Genomic DNA, 24,999 nt, shown 5'->3' on the forward strand with positions numbered 1-24,999 from the left:
GGACTTTTGTCGTCGTCGTCGTTTTCGTTTGCTATCCGCTGCGCTGCGTTTCTGGCATTTTTATTATAATTTTCAACTAAAATAGCAGGATTGTTTTGAGATATATTTAGCATATAATTTCTTAAATTATGTCAAAAATAAAAAAAAACTGTGCTAAAAAAAAGATTAAAGAAAAAACAGCTTAGGCTCAATTAAAAAATTACAGCAGATGTCATGAGAACAAGGTTTGTTTGTTTGTTTGTTTTTCCAAGCATTACACGCAGTTTTTCGTATATGCTAAAGAAACATGATAATGATTCGATTATTTAAAAAAAAATCTTCAGGTAATACAAATGTTGATCCTTTAGGTAGTTTGCTGCATGGCATTTCTTGTAACAAAAGCAGATAAATTAAAATCCAAAACGTTTGCCATTAGGTTTGGATCAGAACAGATGACGATTCATGGATGAACTAATTCATCAAATTTGTATTCACTCTCACACTCTCTTATAATATGATATCTATTATTGATCACATATTACATAAAATTTTATATCTCAAAACAAACCTGGTATTTTAGTTCAACATTATAATAAACATGTCAAGAACGCAGCGCAGCGGATAGCAAACGAAAACGACGACGACGACAAAAGTCCAAGCAGAGAAACAGCGCGCGCTTGTAGGTAAACAGGCAGGCAGACAGGCGAGCAAGCTCGTGAGAGAGTTTGAACCTGAGAGAGAGCACGTGCGTGTACTTATTGGAAATGAACATCGTTGTTAGGTAGCCCCTTACAGCTGGCCGCGCAAAAAGGGTCAGTTTTGGGCGCTAATAACTTCGCAAGAAAAAATCCTAAAAATATGGTGTCTTCGGGAAAGTTGTTCTAAATTTAATGAAGGTTCTACATTTGAGAAATGGTAAGAATCGGATAATTATGGCGCCTCCCACAGGTAAAAAAGTAAAACAGTTGCTTTTCTTCATACATTTGGACGATTTTTCCCATACAAACTTTAAGCGATTGGAGGGAGGGGTTCCCGTGGTCAGAATGAGCTCAAATTTGGAATTTAGCCTAGTGATAGCCCAATCTTTGATTTTAGGGGGTAGCCCCAAAAAAGTCCGGATTTGGACCACCCTAATATATAGTGTATAGCAACTTAAAGTTTAATTTTAACTGAAAAAAAATCAATTCATGATTGTCTATTCCTGAAAATATTTTTTTTTTCGAAAAGTTGAGAGTGTTTCCAATACAATTGCCTTGGAGACATTGAAAATCGGACCTCTAGTTGCTGAAGTACAGCTGATAAAAGTAAAAGAAACAAGAAAATGGAAGCTTATTTAGTCTAACTGCCTTTTATTTTCTAGAACCAATATCTCAGAAACCACACGGAGAAAAAAGAGTTCCTAAAATCGTGAACAAGCGTTCATGAAAATGGGAACCACGAACAAAGTGTTCAGTGTGTTTTCAAAACCGTACCATGGGATTTGAACACTTTGTTCGAGGTTCCCATTTTCATGAACGCTTGTTCACGATTTTGGGAACTTTTTTTTCTCCGTGCAATGGTTCTATGTTCAATGTAAACAATTTTCAAAATAAAACATTTCGACAACTAGTATTTTCAAAAAAATATTTTTAGGGTTTTGCAACTGACTCTATCATTACAAAAGGGAGTAATATTGCACAATTCTCGCTTACTTTTTCAAAAAGTCGTATGAACATAGACAATCCATGGAGCATTTTTTTTATTTTGAAAAGGTAATTTAGATTTGGCCATTTTAAAATGATAGTTTCGATTCCAAAATTTGAAAATATGTCTTCTATGGTCATGGGAAAGGCCCCTAAAATGTTTGAGCCAAATCAATAAATACAAAAAAAAAACAAAAAACAAAAGGCACTAAATCGGCCGATTTTCGAAAATATTCTTACCATGTTAAAAAAATATTTTAAAGTAAAATGGCATTGTTGCACAAATTAATGCAAAATTTACGACATTCCATATCCAATATGTTATGAAATTATGATTTGTTTGTGAAAATTTGTGAATTCAATTATACAAAATTCGCCTTATTTCATACCCAAAATGTTTTATGCTAGTTATGAAATTATGATAATTTCAAAAGACAATTCTTGTGAAAATTTGTAAGTTTTACACTCGTTTAAAACAAAAACAAATACAAACTTATTGCAAGATATAACAGTTTGAGAATTTTTAAAAATAATCAAATCTGAATATTCAACATTAAAACTTCAAATGAAGTGATTTTTTAAAATAAAATTTCACGTCAATGACTATCATGTCCATTATGTTATTTAAGTATTTACAAAAAAAAACTGAAAGGTTGACTATTTCAAAATAAATTCTAATTTGGTTAAAATCCACAAAAAAAAACATAAATTGCAATTAATAAGATATGTATACTAAATGATTATTTACTCCAATATTCGTCACTCTGTTTACAAATTTTTTTTTTTTTGAATTCAGCTCATACGAATGTTTTTAACCAACACCCGACAATTTTGTCGGTTTGTTTGTAGATTTCCCCTTATATAAAAACGCTTCAACAAAAAGCATAAATCCCTCCGTTCTTGATTTATTTTTGGAACTTGATTAAAGGATCAAAAGCAGCTCAAATGCACGGGAAATTACACGCCACAGAACGCAAACAAAGTCATTGTATCGGAAATTAAATCCTTTGACGTCCAGTTATTTGAACCGCTTTTTATCGTCAGTTCTAGCAATTACATTAACCATCATTATGCTTCCAACCGTAAAAAAAATATCGCCGGTTTATTGCAGTCTCAACACATAGCCACAGTTCACCTCTGATTCCATTAATTAAAAATTAAGATAGCACGGCGCGTTTCCACCTGTAATGGACCGTTAATGATAAAGTTCCACGCGCACACAAAAAAAAACACACACACCTCGCGTGCGTTTATAAAAAATAAAGCATTTCCGGGAAAACTCACAGTGAATATCGATGACCGCATCGGTGGAGTGATTGCCGTGCTTGTTGAACGCCACGCAGGTGTAAACTCCGGCGTCGTCCCGCCCCAGCACGCTGTTCACCACGAGGGCACTGCCCTTCACTATCGTTTCGCCGTTGCGCGTCCAGTAGAAGGCCGGCTCGGGGTAGGCGCGGGACGAGCACACGATCCGGGGCGGAATTTTGCCCTCCTCGACGGAGATGGCCGCGTTGGAGAGGGACGTGTTTTCCGGGGGGTCTGTAAAGAATTAGTTAAATTAGTCATCGCAGGAGGCCATGGGGAGGGAACTCACATTCGACGCCAAAGTAAGTGGTGCTGCGAACTCCAGGGCCTGCTGAGTTGTTTGATGACACGCAGGAGTAGTTGGAGCTGTCACGGATGCGGTCCAGGATGCCATCCGGCCACGCGGACATGTTGAAGTGCTGTGATCGAGAGGGGGAACAGTTAAAAGTTAAACACTTCCCGTGGGTGATAATAGCTGAATGGCCACTTACCAGCACCGAGTAAGCACTCTCAAAGTCTCCGGTGGCCGGTTCCGCCGCCAGGTACTGGCTCGTGATGTAGTACCGCTCGTCGCTGTCCTCGATGCCGACGCCGTCCTTGAACCACGAGATGGTACACGACGGAACGCACTCGACCCGGCACGCCAGCGAGATGTTCGACGTCGAGTACAGCGCGCCGGTGTACGGGTGTAGCTTCTGGACAAAGGCCGGCGGTGCGTGCACCTCCAGCCTCACTTCCGCGGCATTTCCTTCGCCACCTTCGTTGTACGCAAAGCACGAAAACGTCGTCCGCGAGTCCAGCCCAACCGGATCGACGGTCCACGACGGAGTGACCACATCCATCACGGGTTTGCCACCGCGCAGCCATCGATACCTCGTCGCAATGGGATTTCCCCGATCTTCAATCGAACAGTTGAACGTCACACTCTTCCGCTTGATGGCCACATGCGGATAATGCACCATCGTCGCATTCCCCGGCTCGTAATAGATATCCAACGGGTTCTCCTCACTCGTGTCGCCCCAACCGGCCACGTTGAAGCCCTCGCACGAGTAGTTCCCGATAAACTCGCGGCCCACGTTCTGCAGCAGCATCTTGGTCGGATCGACCTCGCACAGATTCTCATCGCCGGTGCTGGCCTCGTCACACTCGGGCAGTTCCTTCAAGAACTCACCGTCCAAGAACCACCGCACCTTGGTCAGCACCAACGGATTGCCGTCGACGATGTTGCACAGCAGCGTAATGTTTGCCTGGTCATTCTCGACCACCGGTGTCTCCGGGTCCATGTTCAGGACCACAATTGGCTTGTCTATTTGTGGGTTGAGAGCGGGAGATTAGTTTACTGTGCTTTGAAAAGGACTAATTAATTAGCTGTAACACGTGTGTAGGATGTTGTTTGATGAACATTGCAATACTGATTATTAGAATACACAATGAATCCAAGTGTGCCATGCCACCACAATATTCCCATCATTGTTCTGCTTGTCAAGAGCGTTAAAAATTAAATAAATGCCAATTAAAAATTCTGGACACAATTAAAGAGCAGAATTCAATCGTTAACTGCTTGATAAAATTAATCGAGTGCTGTCAATAAAATTCCAGTGGCAATTTCATCAGGAGAACAAATTAACACTTTAATAGCATTGTTGTCAGCAATAAATTGTGTTTAAATTCCAATAATTTTTTTTTTTCAAAACTAGCAGAAAAGTGAGTTGATTTCTGTGCAAATTTTAAGTTTTTATTAAGCTACATAATATTTTTTTGAAAATAGGTAGCTTTGTGGAAATTTGAAATTTTACAGTGGACTTTCTCGTTGTCGATTTTGAAAGGACCGTTGAGAGCGGGCGTTATCAAATTATAGAACGAAATATCAAAGCAATCTATTTGAAGGGACTGAACAATCTATTGACAGCTGGAGCAATATTGATATCGAAAAGATCGACAGCCACAGAGTCCACTGTATTTCAAAATGTTTGAAAAATTTCCGATCATTTGATACGCATATTGCAATCACGAAAAACTAGTGTATTTTTCAAAAATACCTAATTTTGTGATAATTTTTTGTAATTCCAAAAATAAAGAAAAGCTCTCGAAAGATATTCAAAATCCCTCTTTTTTATACCCACATTGAAAATGTGTACATTTTGAGTATTTAAAAAAAAATAATTGCTTTCATTTGACACCCACATTACAATCACTTTTTTTTTTCTTTCAAATCACGTAGTTTTGCAAAAAAAAATACTTTCAACAAAATTGAATTAATATTTTACAAAAACATAAAAAATCATGGTCATTTAATACCCGTATTGCAGTCACTAAAATTATGAGTATATTTTCAAAAATACTTACTTTCGAAAGATGCAAAAGTTGTGAGTATTTTCAAAAAAATCGGTAGGTATTAAAGTTTGAAAAAATCCCAATCATTTGATACCAATATTGCAATCAATTTAATTTTAAGTATTTTTTTGTTCAAAAAAAAAAGTTATGTTGCGAAGAATTGGGGATTTTTAAAAGGAATTATTACTTTCGAAAGGTATTAAAAAGTCTTGATCATTTTATGCACATATTGCAACCACTAAGTATTGAGGTTTTTTTTACGAAAATACGTAGTTTTGGGATAATTTTGAGAATTTCCAGAGAAAAAAATTATTTGTTCCGAAAATCCTGAACATTTGATACCCATATTGAAATTTCGTAAATATTGGCAATATTTTCGAAAATAAGTTAATTTGTGAAAATTTCCAGTATTTTCAGAAAAAAGGCATTGTTACTTTTGAATGGCATTAAATATCTCGATCGTTTGAAACCGATAGTGCTTTTACTTTAATGTTGAGTCTATTATTAATAATAAATAGTTTTGAATTTTTATCAGTAAAAAATTAAGTTATTTCGAAAAGTTTTATATATCGCGGACATTTAATACTTAAATTGCAATTTCTTAGATTTTCAGTATATTTTCGAACAAACGATGTTTAGTGACTGTTTTGATTATTTCAAGAAAAAAATATATCTTTTGAAAGGTATTAAAAATTCCTGATCATTTGATAGGCGTCATCCATAAAGTATGTCATGCTCTAGGGGGGGATGGGGGGGTCTGAGAAAGTTTGACAATGCGTGTTATAAGTATAGGGTTAGCGTGACAAAGAGGGGGAGTGTGGGGGGGGTAAATTTTGCCGGATTTTAGCGTGACTACTTTATAGATGAAGCCATACTTATATTGCAATTACTTTATGTTTGAGTATAATATCGAAAAAATATAATGATATGGAAATTTTAAATATTTTCAGAAAAAAATGAAGTACTATTTTCGAAAGGTGTCAAAAAATCCCGATCATTTGACACCTGAATTGCAATTGTTAAAATTTTTAGCATATTCATCTCATTTCATGATTATCATTTAAATTAATCATTCTTTTATCATAACAATAATGAGAAAACATTTCTGGGAAAGGATTTAATTTCTGGGGAATAGTATTTTCTAGCAATTCCGTTTCGTCACGGAGAAAAAAGAGTTCCCAAAATCGTGAACACCTGTTCATGAAATTGGGAACCACGAACAAAGTGTTCAAATGCCATGGTACGATTTTCAAAAACGTACCATGGAATTTGAACACTTTGTTCATGGTTCCCAATTTCATGAACGGGTGTTCACGATTTTGGGAACTCTTTTTTATCCGTGTTGGGAATGACTTGAACCGAGGAATAAAAAAAACAATTTCCACTGAAGCAGGCAAAGTTAAATATCAACCATGAGCTATTTAAGTAAAAGTTTTCTTGAAATTATTATAACGATTTTTTTATGGATTGCATATTATATTTCCATCAACAGGAAAAAAACAAATCGGATGAAGCGCTAAACCCTTCATTTAAAAATGGAAGGAATGATGAGAAAAATATTAAAATTCCTAATATGACAAAATTATTTTATCTGAATTCAGGCTATCTGTTTAAAATTAAGCCGCTCAAACAAAGTCGATAAGCAACAACCAACTGAACAGCTTAAAGAGTGTTTTTGTTCAGGTTTTTTGATTTATTAATTATTCAACAAGTCACCATTTGCAAGTGGAGGCAGAAATTTCAATTCTCACGTACGCTTACTACAAAATTCAAACCCAAACTCCTCCACCCAAAAAAGCTACCCTCCAACTTTCCACGGTTGGCTGATTGCATTCGCAGCAACCCATGAAAATTTCACTAAACACATTTAAAATGCAACGCTGGTGCAAAAGTTGGCAGTGAAAATATGCCCTCGCCTACTGTGTTCCACAGCTGTTCAAGTGAACCCACCATGTTTCGCAGCAAATTGTAACAAAACGACCCTCGAGGAGGAGGATTTCCCCCGAATTCAATCGCCAAGGACAACACAAATGCGTGCGGCAATTTATTTTGTTTCAGTTTCGAATTAATACCGCGCGCTCTGCGTCGTACTTTATCACACCTCCAGGGTCGTAAAAAGCGCGGTGGCGCGGTGGTGGGGCGGAAGCCCGGATTAACCTAACCAAAATCCCACCCATAAATGACGGGCGGGCGCGCGCGCTTTTTCCTGGATTGGCCGCCGATGGCACGCGGGCCAGGGCGTTATTATCGCGAGTTTTTCTTCCACACACAAACAACATCGTACACACGGCGCTGAAACAGAACAACAAAAGTTACGCAGAATGGTGAGAGTGAGTTAAACAATAAAATAAAAAAGGATTTGAAGAGCAATTCTCGGGGGTTTCGCATTTCTCTGAAAGAATTATTTATTAATGATATTTGATGTTTTTTTTTGTATGGAATTTGTTAAGTCTTTGCTTAAGAGAGATTCGTGCACTAAAGATTAAAAAAAAATAAAACAAGGTTAGTTTTTAAATCTCTTATCCTCTATAATTCTTCACTTACTTGATTTGCAATCATTAAATAAACTCCATTGTATAGATTTAAATATTTAAATAATCTTGAGAAACATTTACAAACTAACTTCAAATTTAAGTAAAATAAATACACGTTTCAAATTTGTCAAAATAAAAATCCTTGGTTTTCCCAGAAATTAAATAATGATTTCACTTTTCAATTTTGTTTTTTTTTTGTGCCATTCGCGTAAAACAAAGTGTTAGTATGTTTATTGGACCTTCTCAAAGAAAACTTAGGAAATTTTCTTTTTCCCGTAAAATGCTAGCTAGCTGCTAACATTCTAGTTAAGATTTTCACGTTAGTTTCGATAGCTATTTTAGTACAAAATTCTGGCACATAACTAATTAAACTTCAGTTCAAACTTCAATTTCAAAGAAATGATGAATTCTGGGAGTTTTTTAAGAAAAATAAAATAAAATTGCAGCAAACTGTATCTACAAATCATTTTGTTTAATTTTTCTATGCTGATAGTTCATTGAAATAGAATGCCTGTTTCAAATTATTTGATTTATTTCTGTAGTTTTTAATCTTTCTGAAATTTTTGGGTGCCCAAAGATGCCATTTTGGTTCCCCTGTATAAGACTCCATTAAACTTAAATTCAAAAATCTGTATCTTATGACGAAATTTTTCGATCGCTTTGGTGTTTTCATCAAACTTGGCTGAAAAACACATTTTGAAATTTTTTGAATCAAGAGTGACATTTCAAATGGGCAACATGTTAATTTTTTTTTTTGGATCAAATATTGTCCGGCTTTGTTAATTTCTCAAAATTGATTTAAAAATCAATTTTAAACCATTTGTGGTCGTACTAAAAGCCATCGTACTGAAAAAAATAGCTTTATTGTTGTGAACAATAATATCGGCAATTTAAGCTGAATTTTAGGACCCAATTCTACAAATGTTTTATTTATTAAACTTGAAAATCGTTCCCGAGATATCGGTAATAAAAAAAAGTTACCTAAAAGTGGCTATAACTTGAAAACGGTGCACTATATCAAAAAATTACTAAAGTACATTTTGGTAAAAAAAAATTTTTCACATTAAAAAATACAAAAATATGACTTTTTTAATTTTCTTGAATCAATTTTTTTTTTCATGAAATCATAACATCATTTAATTAATTCTGGAATTTTCTGAAAAGGTGGCATTTTATCAACGTGTAATATGTTTTTTGGCGATGCCTTATAAACAAAATTCAAAAAAGCAAAATGTAGGTAGTTTTTTCATCTTTTCGATTTTTTAAAAATTAGAAAACAAGCATTATTAAAAAACATTCAAAAAATCTTTTTTGTTTTGCGGTAACCTTAAAACGGCGCACTTTATTCAAAAATCTCTTTAATCAAAAAAAATATTTTTTAATCAATTGAAATAAATTATTTTACATCACAACTAAGTTGGGTTTTTTTTAAATGACATTTTATGACATTTTATGTCTGTTGTTGAAAAAATGTGTTATATTTGAAATCAATGTTTGATGACAAAAAGCGATTTAAAAAATCAGAACAAAAATCCGTGAAATGTTTTTATCGGTTAAGTCTACCAATATTTGGATTTTTACTTATAATTTTTATATGGGCAGCTTCCAAAGTTGTATGGAAAACGATATGGGCAATCTGATGATGCAAAAGGACTTCTTTGGGCATATGAAAGGGACCCATTAATTTTCAGCCAGATAAAAAAATTGATAAAAATCAGATGGCTGAAATTTCCGAGAATTCATCATATTCAATCAAAGGATTGCGTATTGAACAATTTACGGAAATATTTTTTTTTCTAAACTTGCTTAGAAAGGGGTCGTTCATGCAAAAATAAGTTGAGGTTTTTTTACTTTTAGGATGCTTAAGGACACTCCAAATCAAGTTACAAGAATAAAAAATAGAATAGTTTTTTTTCCTAATTCGATTATTCGAAATTCCATGCAACCCGATAATCCAGACTGTACTTTTATATATTTTTTTCAATTCTTTTGAATTATCAATAAATAAAAACTTTTAAACAAAATCCAAATTTTTACGCAAGAATAGATTGTACCTAAAAATAAAATTAATGAAATTTGTTTGAAACATCATAAACAATTTACAAATTAGAAGAGAATGCACATATTTTTATGGACGATTACCGAATTAATAACTGTTAATAAGCGAACCCCCAGAGAACCGCTCAATGAAGGATTAAAAGTGAAAAAATTTTCCCTGCCCCCGTTGTTATTGTTACTTATGCTGTGCTTTTTTTTACATACATAAAACATCGACATAAATCTCGTTATCGGACACGTCGGTCCCGATGGAGTTGGACAGCTCGCAGGTGTACGTCCCGATGTCGTTCCGGGTCGAGTTCTTGATCAGCAGGGCCGTCTGCTCGGGCGTGCCACCCTCGTAGCGGGCGGGCGCGTTCGCCAGCTTGATCTCCTGCCCGTTCCGGAACCACCGGACAATCTCGAGCGAGGCTGGATTCGCCTCGTACTCACAGAACACCAGAAAGTCCTGCGTCTCGTTGACCGTGATGTTGTCCGGCTTGACCGAAACCACCGGTGGATCTGCATTCGGGTCGGAACACGGACACGGACACACAGACACAGAAGGACATGAAGATTGAGCCGCCGGAAAGAAGACAAATGAGACAATGTTTTTTGGTGAAAAACCCTCGACGAAACGACGATTGATGAAACACACACGAACATGAAATTTGGGTTAGTAGTTGAGGACTTTCAGGTCGTCCTGGCAGTGTGTGGACAGACGGTAATCCGGTGTGGACATAAATCATGTCATCGCGGGACGATTAAGTGCTGTTGATGCCGGTGTGTGTGTGTGATATGCTGGCTTTTTGCTGATCGCGTCGAGGAGGGATAAAGGGAGCTTTCAATTGGGTTGGACGGTTGGCGATATAAATTATTTTTTTTGCTTGGACACAGTCACAGTGGTTTCGGTTTTGGGGGGTGTGTGTGATTGGCTTCGTAGATTCAGTGATGGTGGTATCAGTTTCAGTCCCCCCCCCCCTTGTCAATGCAATCTGGTTATTGTTTTAGATTTTGTGGTGTGCACGAGGCCATAAAACGAAATGGCCAACTAATGCTATTGTTCATCTCTATCTGATTGCACACATATCTGTGTGATGATGAAAAACAGGAGTCCGGCAGAGACATTTTTCAACTCTATAATTTATTACTCACTCATAAATTTTGGGTTTTTGGTTTACAGTTTGCCGGGACCGTGGTGTAGGGGTAAGCGTGGTTGCCTCTCACCCAGTCGGCCTGGGTTCGATCCCAGAAGGTCCCGGTGGCAAATTTTGAGACGAGATTTGTCTGATCACGCCTTCCGTCGGATGGGGAAGTAAATGTTGGCCCCGGTCTAACCTAGAGGTGTTAGGTCGATAGCTCAGTCCAGGTGCAGGAGTCGTCTCCCTGGGTCCTGCCTCGGTGGATTCGCTGGTAGGCAGTTGAACTCACAATCCAAAGGTCGTCAGTTCGAATCCCGGGGTGGATGGAAGCTAAGGTGTAAAAAGAGGTTTGCAATTGCCTCAACAATCAAGCCTTCGGACACTTAGTTTCGAGTAGGAATCTCGCAATCGAGAACGCCAAGGCAAAGCTGTAGAGCGAATAATTTGATTTTTGATTGGTTTACAGTTTGTCAATACGGAACAATCAATACAGTCAGTTCAAAATCACAGTTCAAAGAGAAGTGAACCTAACTAGCAGTCTCGAAAAGTTTTCAAAATATCTCAGTTATAAAGAATTAAAGAATATTTTCGGTTTTATGCAACGAAAATGCACAAAACTCGTAATATTTTAGAATTTACTCAATTATGTTAGAAAAAATTATAAACGCAAGAGAATTATTTTGAGATAGTTTTCAGCTATTTGCACTTACAATTGACATTTTGAAGTTTCTTTAAAAAAATAGTTTTGTTGCTGATTTTTCGTACCGGAATACAAAAACTTTGAAAATATTTGAAACAGCCTTATAGGGCAACAGATCGATTGATAAAAATTCAATAGTGATGGAATAACTAATCAAATCAACAAAACAAAATATTAAAACACTGACATGAGCAATTCTTGCTGAAATTGGATCTTTGTTCAAAACTAAGTACAAAGTTGTTGGTCATGATGAGGAAAATTCAGAAAAGATAGAAAAAACTCTTGAAATAATTACCCATTTGTTTTAAATTTTTACTCAAAAAAGCGATTTTGACAATCTGTACAACCATATTTTTGTTATATATGAAATAAAATAACTTTTTTAGCCGTAGTTCCAGACGCAAGCCAGATGGACTTTTTTTGCCAAGGTATGAATTAAAAAAAATAGTATTTTTTTTGGAATGAAATGTCGGATCTACGTAGTACGATAAAAAAAATCAAGAAATTTTCTTAACTTATATGTGTTTTTATTAAACAAGAATAGACACTATTTAAAAATAATTATAGAAGGGATTTTACATCTTAAAATTTTTGAAAATATTTTTTTCAAAAAGATCGGAAAATTTTACGAATGTTTTATAGTTTTACATTGCAAATCGGACCATTAGTTGCTGAGATATCGACATTAGAAAATGGTGGTTTTTTTTTGGGTGAGACTGAGAAAATATAAATTTTCTTATTTTTAACCCCTTGCATGGCAATATCTCAGCAACTGAGGGTCGTATCAACAAAATCCGAATAAGCAAATTATAAAGAATTTTCTCAGCTACTCAAAAAAAAAAAAATTTTTTTTTTTTTCAAAAAAGAGCAAACATGGACTCTATTTTAAAGAAATCAATAACTGCGACTATTTTGAAAAAAGTTACATAAAAATGGCTATAACTTGAAAATGGTGCACTTTATCAAAATTTCACTGAAGTACTTTTTGATTGCAAATTCAATTTTACATCGAAAAATGAAATTGAAAAAAATTTGAGACCAATACTTCGAGTTTTTGAAAAAAAATGGTATTGATTCAAAAAATTATTACTCGTTCAAAGATTTTTTGCCCATTCTGGAAATTTCTGAAAAAAATGACATTTGATGTCCTCTACAACATATCAAAAAATAAAAAAATGTGTATCATATTTTTCAGTGTAGTCCATATCCAAACAACTTTGCCGAAGACACCAAATGGATCGAAAAATTCCTTCAAAAGATACAGATTTTTGAATTTTCATACATCATTTTTGTATGGATAGCTGCCAAATTTGTATGGAAAATTATCTGGACAAACTGGACAAAATGGCTTATTTGGGCATACCGAAGGCACCAAAAAAGTTTCAGCCGGATTAAAAAAATCAGGAAAAATCAATCGACCGAAATCTCAGAGAATTGCTCTTCTACGTACTGAAATTTATTAATAAAATATTTTGAACAAGTGGCTTTTATATTCTTTCCCTCCCTTCAAATAGTAAACATCCAAATTTGAGCTTGATTTCAATAAAAAATTAACAAAAAAAAATTATTCAAAAATTGTCTGACATTTAACATTATACATTAAAATAAATGTTAAAGTTAACATTTATTTTTATTTTATTTTATCAGTAGCACAATTTTAACAATCAATTGCATTTGGGTCATTCCATCTGAAGCGGAACAGCATTTGAAAATTACCCTCTCCGATCCTGCTCAAATTTGGCAGAGCTGTTGATACTATCAAAACATGCAAGAATCCCGAATTTCATCCAAATCGGACCACCCCCTCCATTTTTGTACCTCCCCAAAAAATCGACTTTTTGGCGATTTTTGGCCAAACCTCCTAGTTTCAAACGGCGATAGCTCAGGAACCACAAATCTCAGAAGGTCGGTCTTAGACTCAATTTTGAAGGAAATTGGACGTAGAATCCATTTCCGTGATCATAATGTTGATTAATTTATTTTTTCTATCCGTATTGCGCAATTGAAAACTTTATACGGCCGTATCTCAAAACACCCCAACTTATTTTTTTTATTTGACCTCACCATCGTGTTCCCCGGCCAATTTTACATAAGAATCACCTATCGACAGAAATGAATATGTTTCGTTCCAGAGATATCGAATTTTAAAGTTTTGTGTTTTCGAGATTACCTGCATCAGCTTCATTCGCCGCATCTGCTAGAAGCACACAGGTGGGCTGATCAATAACTGCTACCTGGCCATTTATTGAAATAATATTTCATCATAAATAATCTTCATCAAATTGAGCAAAAATTAACTGTATAATACTGTAGGAAACTGAAGTTTAATCGCAAATGTTTATCTGCTCAAAAAAACTAATGAAGTGAATTTCTATGTTAACCCACTGGACAGAGCAATGACGACACACAGTAAAGGGTAGAATTGGATTCCGACGGAGCGAGAGGAAAATGCAATTCTCGGATTAGTTTTCAAAAAGCCGTAAGAGCCATTGTTAAACAAAGTCCTTTTTGCATCGGTATTCGACCTACTTACGAAAAACCAATATCAAAATGCTCGAGATTGTTCATCTACACGTCCTTCAAGTGCCCCAAACTTAAAATAAATGAAATTTTGTTTCATTTTCTAGAAAAACGAAAATTAGTGTCAGAGGTCGCAATGGCTCTTACGGCTTTTTAAAAACTCACCCGAGAATTAATCTTGTTAGTAACACTGAAAAATAAGTGCACGATACATTATTGAGTAAAAATATGAATTAAAATGGATAAAATTTGTTGATACGTTGTACTCTAGTGAAGGACGGTCACAAAGAGTAGGAAAAGGATTTCTGGAATGTATAAAACTGAAAAATGTAAGAAAATCACAAAGTTTGATCTGCTGCAAAGCGGCTAATTCTCCAAATTTAGTTGCGATGATTTCGACACCGTCCGAACAACAGTGTTTTTTTTCATCTATCATTCTTGGATTCTTGGAACACAATACGGCTGCTGTCCTCACGTATAAGGATTTTTTTAATTAAATGTACCTTGACCAAAATCATATTTTAATGAAATGGAGCTGGCTCACTATATAAAAATTGCCGAGCTCCCGTGGTCTAGTGGTACGGGTTTCGCTTTGTAAGCGGAAGGTCGATGGCTTGAAACCCATCTGGCGAGGCAAAAGGGGTAGGTGGCGGTCGAGAGGGGATTTCGGCTGCTGCGGGAATTGATTTGTCAAGTCCCAAGCCTCTCCAAAACCCATCACATCCAATCTCTCGGACGATCTGTTGGCGACTGAGTCTGAGCGTTGAAGAACTCTGCAGCAATACACAGAGAAGAGTTTCAAATGCTACTTTCGACTCGGTCACATGCTCTCAGGCAAAATTCGAGCTGAAGATTGGGCTATATGATCGGTAACGATCTCTAGATGGGTCAAAAAATAAAAACGAGATTTCCCCTCAATCTCGCTCATCTCCACGTCTTCGGATCGGTCTCTCGTGCTCGTGTGGCATGGCATTGAGTGATTGGTTTGGGGAATGAGAGGGGGCAACTGCTCGAATAATTCGTCAAAAACTGTCTCGCTCAAACAATAGCGCTACGGAAGACGATCGTTCGGCAGGCTGTGTATAGCAGCAAAAACAGAAAACCTGAGAACAGATCATACTACAATAGATACGCAAGTGTCGCAGTGGTCCGTGTCTGTTCACAGTAAAAAAAAAATATATATAAAAATTGATTTAATATGATCAATCTAAACCATAAATCAGAATTATGGTAAAGTGTCAATAATAAACTATAATCATAATAATAATAAAGCAGGTTTTGGGGTTTTTGCTGAATGGCACTATTTTGCTCCACTTCATTATTTTTTTTTGAGCAGATAAACATTTGCGATTAAACTTCAGTTTCCTACAGTATTATACAGTTAATTTTTGCTCAATTTGATGAAGATTATTTATGATGAAATATTATTTCAATAAATGGCCAGGTAGCAGTTATTGATCAGCCCGCCTGTGTGCTTCTAGCAGATGCGGCGAATGAAGCTGATGCAGGTAATCTCGAAAACACAAAACTTTAAAATTCGATATCTCTGGAACGAAACATATTCATTTCTGTCGATAGGTGATTCTTATGTAAAATTGGCCGGGGAACACGATGGTGAGGTCAAATGAAAAATATAAGTTGGGGTGTTTTGAGATACGGCCGTTTAATGTTTTCAATTGCGCAATACAGGTAGAAAAAATAAATTAATCAACATTATGATCGCGGAAACGGATTCTACGTCCGATTTCCTTCAAAATTGAGTCCAAGAACGACCTTCTGAGATGTGTGGTTCCTGAGCTATCGCCGTTTGAAACTAGGAGGTTTGGCCAAAAATCGCCAAAAAGTCAATTTTTTGGGGAGGTACAAAAATGGAGGGGGTGGTCCGATTTGGATGAAATTCGGGATTCTTGCATGTTTTGATAGTATCAACAGCTCAGCCAAATTTGAGCAGGATCGGAGAGGGTAATTTTCAAATTTGCACTTTTTCGTGCACAGTTGAGATGGAATGACCCATTTGTGAAATTGCATTTTTAAAACACTCTGTTAATTTATTTTTCATCATTTCAACTGAGCAGTTTTGTAAATTAATTAATAAAAAATATTTAAGTAACTTAAGAAAAAAAACTTTGCACTATAATTATGTACAGTTTTATCAAAAAACAAAAAAGTAAAAAGAAAAAAAAAACAAGAAATGGATACATTTTCTAAATCACATTTCTTTAAAAAATATGCTGTATTTGGCTTCACATATCATAAATCCCGTGTTAAACTCTTGTTTTTGTATTATTTTATATTTTGTTTCGAATGAATTTGTACCAAAATTAGTAAGAGAAATTTACATATTTGTTACAAAACTCATTGAAATCATTAACTTTTAGTATTTCACATTATTACCAAAAAACCATTAATATATTACTAGATACAAAATTTAATGCAAAAAGATGCGAAATATTGATTGAGCTATTTCTGTAAACTAAGAATGAAATGTTCAATTAGGAATTCCGTTGTGAAACGACAATTTTTCGTGTCATTCTCGAAGGAAAACCATGTTTGAAATGTCTTCCATGTCTCTTTGAAACCAAATTTATCAAATGTTGAAATGATTCAAACTTATTCAAGTAATTTAACATTTTTTTTATAAAACAAAGACTTAGCTACCTCAAAGCACCTTACGAAGATTCTTTCGCCATTTTGAACCTTGAGACTGCGTTGAATCTCATCAACTTGAACGTTCTGCCGACATTTTCAAATGAAAACGATCATTCATACTTCCGTTCTCTATTATCTTTAGTACGATGCACCACACGCAGGTGTATCATATTTCAAAGACTATGCACCAGACGCATAATTCTTTGTCATCATACATATCACACCAAGTTGAGTGTTCTGAAACCGATAACCACCACCCCTCAAAAAAAGAACACCGGACCCAAACCAAACCGGTGCTGAGTTCCGGACGACGACTGCCACTTTCTGCCCGGAACTCGCCATCACAACCACTTCACCTCACTTGAGCAGCAGCGGCATCAACAGCACTTTCAGGAGTTTAGAGGAGTTTGCGGGGAAATACTCACACATGACCTCGAGGACGAGCGTATCGTGCAGGGGCCGGTCACCGTCCTCACGCATCACAATGTTGTCCGCCTCGCAGCGAATCGACGCTCCGTTCTCGAACCGGGTCGCGGTGAAAATCATCTGACTGATGGTCTCGAACGTGCCGTCGTTTTGCAAGTACTGTTGAAGAGGGGGGAAAGCAAAAAAAAAACGAGAAAGAAATTGTAGAAAAATGTTTGCGGTTGGTTTTTTGCGAACAATTTGCGACAGGTGCAAAACTAGAAACCCTAAATTCACTTATCGCATGGCTAACCGAACTCAAATTGGCCATCGTTTGTTATTTTAGACACAGCATGGTAAAAAAATGTCCTCCTAATTCGATACTCTTTCAGTCCTTTTGAGAGCCCTTCCGAAAACTGTATGCACGAAACTCAATGCAGAATCATCGAGTTGGATCAGAAATTCATCATCCTAAATCAGAGAACGTGCTGAACAGTGATTTCCGCTGGAACCAGAGCATCAGGAAAGACACTGATAAACTCTCAGTAAGTTCTTATTGTTGAATTTTTCTTAAGATTTTAATTTCATATGTTGTGTCCATGATACTGTTGTGCAAGTTTGAAGGGCATTTGAGAAGTCGGCAGCTTTTGAGCAAAGCCAAACTATGACTATAACTAATAAAAACATCATATTTATTATTAAGTATTGAAGAAAAAATTCCTTTAATAAAAATTGCAATTAAAAAGTATTTTATATATTTTCGCTAATATTTATCTGGGTGATGAATAGAGAGAATGCGTAACGTGATTTTCGAATGATCACACTTTGTTTACATCTACAAAGTAAGAGACTGTTCAAGAACAAGCATGACTTTTTTCTTATTGGAAGATGAACTGTTTTATTATCAGTAGTATGTGTTTATTTTTTCTAGTATTTTACATATTTTTTTGGAAAATTGTGTGTTCTATCAAACTATCGATCGGTTAGAAGAACTTTTTCTTATTTGCGGGTGACGAAGAAATGCGGCGAGAGTGTCATTCTGAGATGTTGCAGATAAAATCCCTGGTTGATTTTAGAATCCTGCAGCTCTTCCAGGTCCAGCGAAAAAACATCGCTCATTCTAGCGAAACTGATCCAACAAACAGAGAAGATTTTCTGTAAACCAGGTTTTCAAACGAAATCAAACAATAAAGACAACTTCTGGATGAATAAAACCGCATCGACTCCATAAACAACTTCCATTCATAATTATAAAAAATGACGATCTCGCCTGTATCTTTCTTAAGATTTCTTGACGTAAACTCTAGGTCCTTAAAAGCAACAGATTTTCCATTCTTGCAAAAAAAAAACAATTTTTAATTATCGATAGCAATACTCTCTACTTTTGGCGAACAGTAAATTGGTTCCACTTTGACAGTTCAAAATTGAGGCCGTTTTGCGAACCACTATTCAGCACCCAGATATTTATTATAGGTAAAAAAACATGCAATTAACTTTTGAAAATTTCCCTGCCCTTTTTTTGAAAATATTAATTGAATTAGTTACTGAGATATAGCCTTACAAATTCGAATTTGATTCGAATCAATGATTTTTTTATTCTAAGCGTCACCTGATATGCCTGAAATTTTAAATTGACGATATCTCGGAAACTATTGGTCCGATTTTCAATACTAACAAATAAAACTTTTATCCTATTTTCCAATCTTTTCAATAAAAATAATTTAAATTTTTTAATCAAGCTCTTATTTAAAAAGCCTAAAAATCGAAAAACCTTCCTTATTTCAAAGTTTGGACCAAGTTATTACATTTTTGAAATATTTTTATTGAAAAGATTTGAACATTTTGCTTAAGTTTAATTTTTAACATTAAAAATTTAACCAAAAATAATTTTCATCGGTTCGATTTCCTCATGAGGCTGTATCTCAGAAACTAATTCTACGTTTTTCATAGTCATAGGGAAAAAATTGCAGCAAATTTTCTCAGCTCTTTAAACTTAATTTAAAAATGTGAGGTACTTTTTGATTGCAAATTAGATTTTGGTATACATTATGTTTTTTACGATTTGGTTTTGGTCTAACAAACACGCTCTTTTTTTAAAAAAAATATCTTCTTTACGATATTTTGCACAATCAAGCATTGTGGCTCAGAAGATTTCTCCCCTTAAACACATAAAAATATTTAAAATTGAAAAAATACTTATTTTGGAATCAGTAATAAAAAGTTAAATAAAAAAGTCGGATTTTTTTCCGTATGCTAAACAATTTTGGCCAATTTTGGACTTAATGTCGATCGGAATCGATCAGAAAATCCATTTTCAAGATACAGAATTTCATACAATTACATTTCCAACAATTTTATGAAGAATTTTATGGAAAAATTTATAATGTAAAATGATTTAGTTTGACAAAATCACGAAAAAAGCGAAATCGTAGCGATATTGAATTGAGCAATTCCATGTCAAATAGGGAATCGGTTGTACCCGACCCTCTCCGATTTCAATGAAACTTTGTAGACATGTTATCCTAGGACATAATTTTCAAACGGTAACTCTCAGAGGCATCTTCTCTGCCAAAGTTTAGGTTGGTTAAAAATCTGATGCCAGGGTCAAAATTTTTGGAAAAAAATATTTTTGAATAAAAATTAAAAATAATCCAGCAAGAAATTTAATTTTGCCACCTAAATAAATTATAAAAATATTGCATTTTTTTTTCTATATTGGCATTTATTTGCAATGAACGATAAGAACCCCTTCAAAAGTTGTCATCGATTAACTGCTATAAAATTGTAGAATTAAAAATTTGGTTAAAATTGGATTTTTACAGTGTCACCTTACTAGCTCTCATTTTTAAATTAACGATAACTCGAAAACTAACACTTTAAGACTAGATATTCAAATTATGGAATAATTTGCAATTTTCAAAAACATAGAAAAAAATACTCTGCTGTGAAACTTATCTCTTTGAACTATTTTTCCCAAAATCGGCGATTCCACGTCAAACCAGCAGGATCAAAAGTGCTTTGTTTTGGCATGGGAGTTCCTTCTCCTAAATTATTAGATCCGCTTGTTTTTTTTTTGTTTGAAGATTGGAGTCCTGTCCAAAATAAGGTCCAAAAAATTGCGCTTTTTATAGATTTTCGCAAAAACCATTTTTTTTAAATAAACCTCCGGAACAGCTAAACCAGGTTTTGCAAAAGAATCACTGGCGGTACCAGAGAGGGGCCTGGGGGGTCACATGCCCCCCCCCCCCTTCGATTCAAATTTGTTCTAGAATTTTCCGAGGGGTCATTCAAAAACACCGTAATCAAAAAAAATTCCTATGCGTGCGCCCCCATCTGTCAGAATCTGGTCACGCTACTGAAAAGAATGATGAAAACTGCTTCTCCACGGAAATTATTTATTTTCCAAATAATTTTCCTGAAGACGCATGGTGATTTATGCTCAATTTGTGTTACGAATTCGGATTTTTTTATTTTCAAAAAATCAATACTCAGAATGGTGTTAATGGTTGTACAACATTTTTGGATATGTTTCGTAAAACATCCCACAAAATCATTGTAAAATGTTTTCAGCTGTGAGCTCTTTAGTCCCGAGGCCTTTTCCCTTGCTTTTTTTCAAATCAGCAAAATAAGTCTTATTTGATTGGTAAGTGTTGTGCAGCTATCTTTTCAAAATGTCTTAATATGTTTCGTTAGAATCTTGTCACCTTTCTTTTGCAACGTGGTGATTTAAAATTGGTTCAGTAGTTTCGGAGATATTATTTTCTTTTTGATGAAAAATTTGAATTTTGTGAAAAGCGTGAAAATCGTCGAAACACATCTTTTTGGACCACTTAATGTCAGATAGAACCACCCTAACCGCTAAAGAAAATAATGGGTCTTGGGTCCCTAGACCCATTCTTTTCCAAAAAAATAGTTTCGACGATTTTCACAAAAACCACAATTGCCCTTGCCAAATCGAAGCACTTTTGGAAAAAAAATCAAAATAGTTTCAAGCTTCAAGCATAATTTCATTTAAAAATAAAATTTAAAAAGTTAAACTATGTATTTCTAATATATAACAATCGATTGTTCAAGTTTTGTCAATAATAATTTTAATGTTAAGCAACATTAGTAAAAAACCCACTTGGACCAAGTAACCCTCGTCAGTTACATGATCTCCAAGTATGCATTGTACGAAGTTTTTTTTATTATTATATATTAGACTTTAAACCGATCCTCGGTCCCAACCTGATCGTAGCACCTAAAAGGACCTAATAAAAATAAGTTTTGAATAATAATTTAAAAAAAAAAACAACATTAGTAAAATTTGCTTCCTTATTGAAAATATGAAAGGAAGGGGAAACAAAAATTTTTAAATGAAATTAACTCAGTCCTGAGTCATATTTGAAATATTTTTTTCAAAAAAGGGAAGAAAACAAAAAGACAGTCCAAATCAATTACCACTTTCCCACAGAACTACAGCTTGCTACTTTTTGAAGAGTACCCAAAGTTCGTCCCTTAAAAACCGCTGCAGTGCCCGGGTGGCATCAATCAAAGTCGAATCAATTCTAAATTTAGGGGAGTGTCGTCGAGTGGAAATTTGTGTTTGCCGCCACAGCCCCAGCATCAGCGCGGCCAAATCCCAAACAAGATCAATGTCGTCGTCCCCGGCAGCAGCAGAATCCAAACAAACGCGGTCCCAAACTGAATCATGGTGCTGCGGTGTGGAACCTCAACCAACGAGACACAGAGAGAGCTCAGTAAGTCACTCAGTTTGTGGTTTGAACGTCAGCGCGCGCGATTGGTTGGAATGGGGCGACCCCAGCGCCAACTACGATGACTGTATATTCCACGCGGTTTGATTAATTGCCCGTTGGTTGGATCATACATTTATTTTTGTATTTTTTTTTGTAACAATCAAACAAATCACACACACACAGACTCACAACGACACATTGTGTTGGCTATTTTTTTTGTTGTGTTGGTCAGCAGATCTGCTGACGAAGAATTGGCCATCGATTTTGTTGGGTTTACAGTTTCAGAATTTTTTTCCTGTTAACTTCACAGCTTGATAGAATTTACGCGAAAAGCGGTAGAAAAATATTTGCTTTATTCCAAAGTTTAGTCTGCTGCTGGTGCTGCTACCATCAGGTCCATTCTGGGAACTAGGTTAGAATGGATAGATAGATGGATGGATGGATGATGACGGTTGGTTGGCCCGCTGGCACAGGATGTAATCAAATCGATTTAGACTGTGAAAATGTTTGTGTTGGCCTAGATTTATTGATTTTTAATATTCGAAGATAAACTTTGGTCGACAGATTTGCATGACTGCACAGCGGATGGCTGAGATGGCATTTTGGGGATTATTAAGTGATGAAAAGTTAATGGACTGTTTGGCTTTACCAAATTGATCAAAAGTTTGAAGAGAAAATATCAGCATAAATAGTAAAAAGCGTCATAGGTCATCGGTTTTCATGAATTGAAAATAGAAGTGCATATTATTGCATTTATTGCAACCTAAGTTAAGGCAGCCATTCCCCACGAAAACTGCAAAAAAAAATTATTTCTCCGCGCCATTTCAACCGATTTTAGTTGTCTTGGACGCAAATGAAAGGTTTAATTAAAAGCTTAAAAAATCTAGCCAGACATTTGAAAAGGTCTTATGAAAACTTAAAATGCTGTTTTCAGGGTCCTGGGACCAAAGAGCCAATGTTTTTCTCGAATTCCTCGAGAAATTTAACAAAACATAATCAAAAAAGCGCGCAAGAACGGAAAAATTAAGAAAAATGTTTAAAAAATCATCTTTTTTCGCAAAAACTTTATAATTTGGGTATCAAAAGTTGCGTCTTTCATATGTAGTAAAATTGAGGTTTTGTATTAAATGATTATAAAAACGGGTATTTTTTAGATTGTAACATTTTTTTTTTCAATAGTCCTTATACTCATCTTTAAAAGTGTTATGAAAGTATAACCACTTTGATTATGGATAAAACCCAAATTTGTATACATGAAAACTTGTGGGAAGAAATTATTTATGAAAATTAAAAATAAAAAAAAATGTAAAAATCTATACTGCCCATGTTCGCATAAATGTCCCATATGCAAAAACAGCAAGCTGAGAAAAACGCATTTGAAGTTTGTCCCATACATAAGGCTACGTGTTAAATTTTCGCGAAAAAACTGGATTTCCTCCTGATGTTTAGAACAAAGTACTGGATGTTACAGGCTCTTTCGAAAGAGCACACGATTTTGTACCAAACTGCATCAATAACCCAAAATCGATGAAAATGCATATGGGACATTTATGTGATCAGGGGCAGTATAGGTTTTACCAAGCATTTATCTGTGCAAAATCTGGTAACGGAGTTATAAATGTTTGAAAAAATAAGATATTTGGAAAATCTGAAATATTAATTAAATTCCAAACCAGCATTATAATCGAAATTAACCTTCATAATTTTATGAACTGTGAAATTTTGTCGAAAAATGTTCATTTTTTTAACTTCAATGATAAGACTGCAGCCTATAAAGTGAAACGGGACGCCAATTCATGGACAACTTCTGTTCACCTTAAATTAATTTATGAACTCGACAAATTGCTTGCTACCTACCTATTTATCAATACTGCTTTAAAAAACTCGAGTTGTGTTTTCAAGAATGCGGTGCTTCCCGTTTCACCTTAATGTTTCAATTTTGTGTGTCCTTTTCAATTGTAAATATTTTCATTCAACTAAAAAAATAATTTATAAGTCTAGCTCTTTCAAAAGGTTAATTTTGATTCTAAAATTTCGTAATTTATTATTCGAAAATCATTCAACAGTTGCAAACGGGGAGGATATCTCTAATCTCTAATCTAATCTAACCCTAGCGCAGCCAGTCTTTCGAGGGCATCCTGGAAAATGCCTTAGGTTGATTAACGCCTAGCATCCTCTTGTCATTATTAACAATTGCAGTGCCCCAATGCAATAAATTGCTTTGAAACATCACAAAAGTTAAAGCGGCCAGGCCTACTGCGTAAAGTTAACCGCAAAGATGATTCGTTGAATTGGATTGAGTTTAACACGAATGTTCAAACAGCAATACAGTTCTGAATCTACAGGGGAGGAAGAAACGTGGGGATCCCCCGCTCACGTTCCTGTTTGTTTAGGCAATTGATCGTTGGGAGCACCATGCTAAGAAGTTTTGGTGCTCCGGGACCCTCTGGGATGAGACATTGTATTTCCACAAATGCCCTGGACACTTTTGCCATGGTTATAGCGCCACAACTCGCTCTCTGTGGGTGGAAAAATACAAATGAGTTTAACAAGAAAATGATAATATTGTGACAAAAACTCTTGGAAGAGTGTTTAGTAAGTCTTAGTAACTCCAGAGTTTCTCCCGATTACGTAATTCGCATTTTTCAGTGTTAGAACGGGCCTATCTTATGCAGTAGGGTCTCAAATAAATTCCCAAAAGATCCTCCCAAAGATCTCAGATGATCTTTATTTATCAATAAAATTTGGAAGAATTTTAACCAAAAAAAACCTGATCTAATTTGAAAGCCAATTTTAATTCTCTTCCAAGAGAATTTGTGATTTTCTCTTTAAATTTAATCAAGATCCTCAATCCCGAAAACTGTTGAAAATAATATCAAACCAAAACTCACCTCTAGCAAAAGGTACTTCCATCCAGTACCAACACAAGTTCAGCTAAGAACAATCTTACCTTACGTAGACATTCCCTTGGCCAAA

The 24,999-nt window shown here is 35.3% G+C and overlaps 1 protein-coding gene across 3 annotated transcripts in view; it reads right to left on the reverse strand.

The window, feature by feature from the left end:
* Positions 1–24,999, reverse strand: part of LOC6034558 (hemicentin-1) — a 185,284-nt gene that overhangs the window by 14,869 nt on the left and 145,416 nt on the right. For all 3 annotated transcript variants that reach the window (XM_038250127.1, XM_038250126.1, XM_038250128.1), the window contains exons 8-12: positions 17,308–17,467; positions 10,097–10,393; positions 3,458–4,272; positions 3,256–3,385; positions 2,946–3,200 (exon numbers count right to left, since the gene is read on the reverse strand). In XM_038250127.1, coding sequence (XP_038106055.1) covers positions 2,946–3,200; positions 3,256–3,385; positions 3,458–4,272; positions 10,097–10,393; positions 17,308–17,467 — 1,657 coding nt within the window. The remainder of the gene's footprint in view (positions 1–2,945; positions 3,201–3,255; positions 3,386–3,457; positions 4,273–10,096; positions 10,394–17,307; positions 17,468–24,999) is intronic.

This window comes from Culex quinquefasciatus, chromosome 2 (assembly GCF_015732765.1).
Source record: "Culex quinquefasciatus strain JHB chromosome 2, VPISU_Cqui_1.0_pri_paternal, whole genome shotgun sequence".
Classification (NCBI taxonomy): Eukaryota; Metazoa; Arthropoda; class Insecta; order Diptera; family Culicidae; genus Culex; species Culex quinquefasciatus.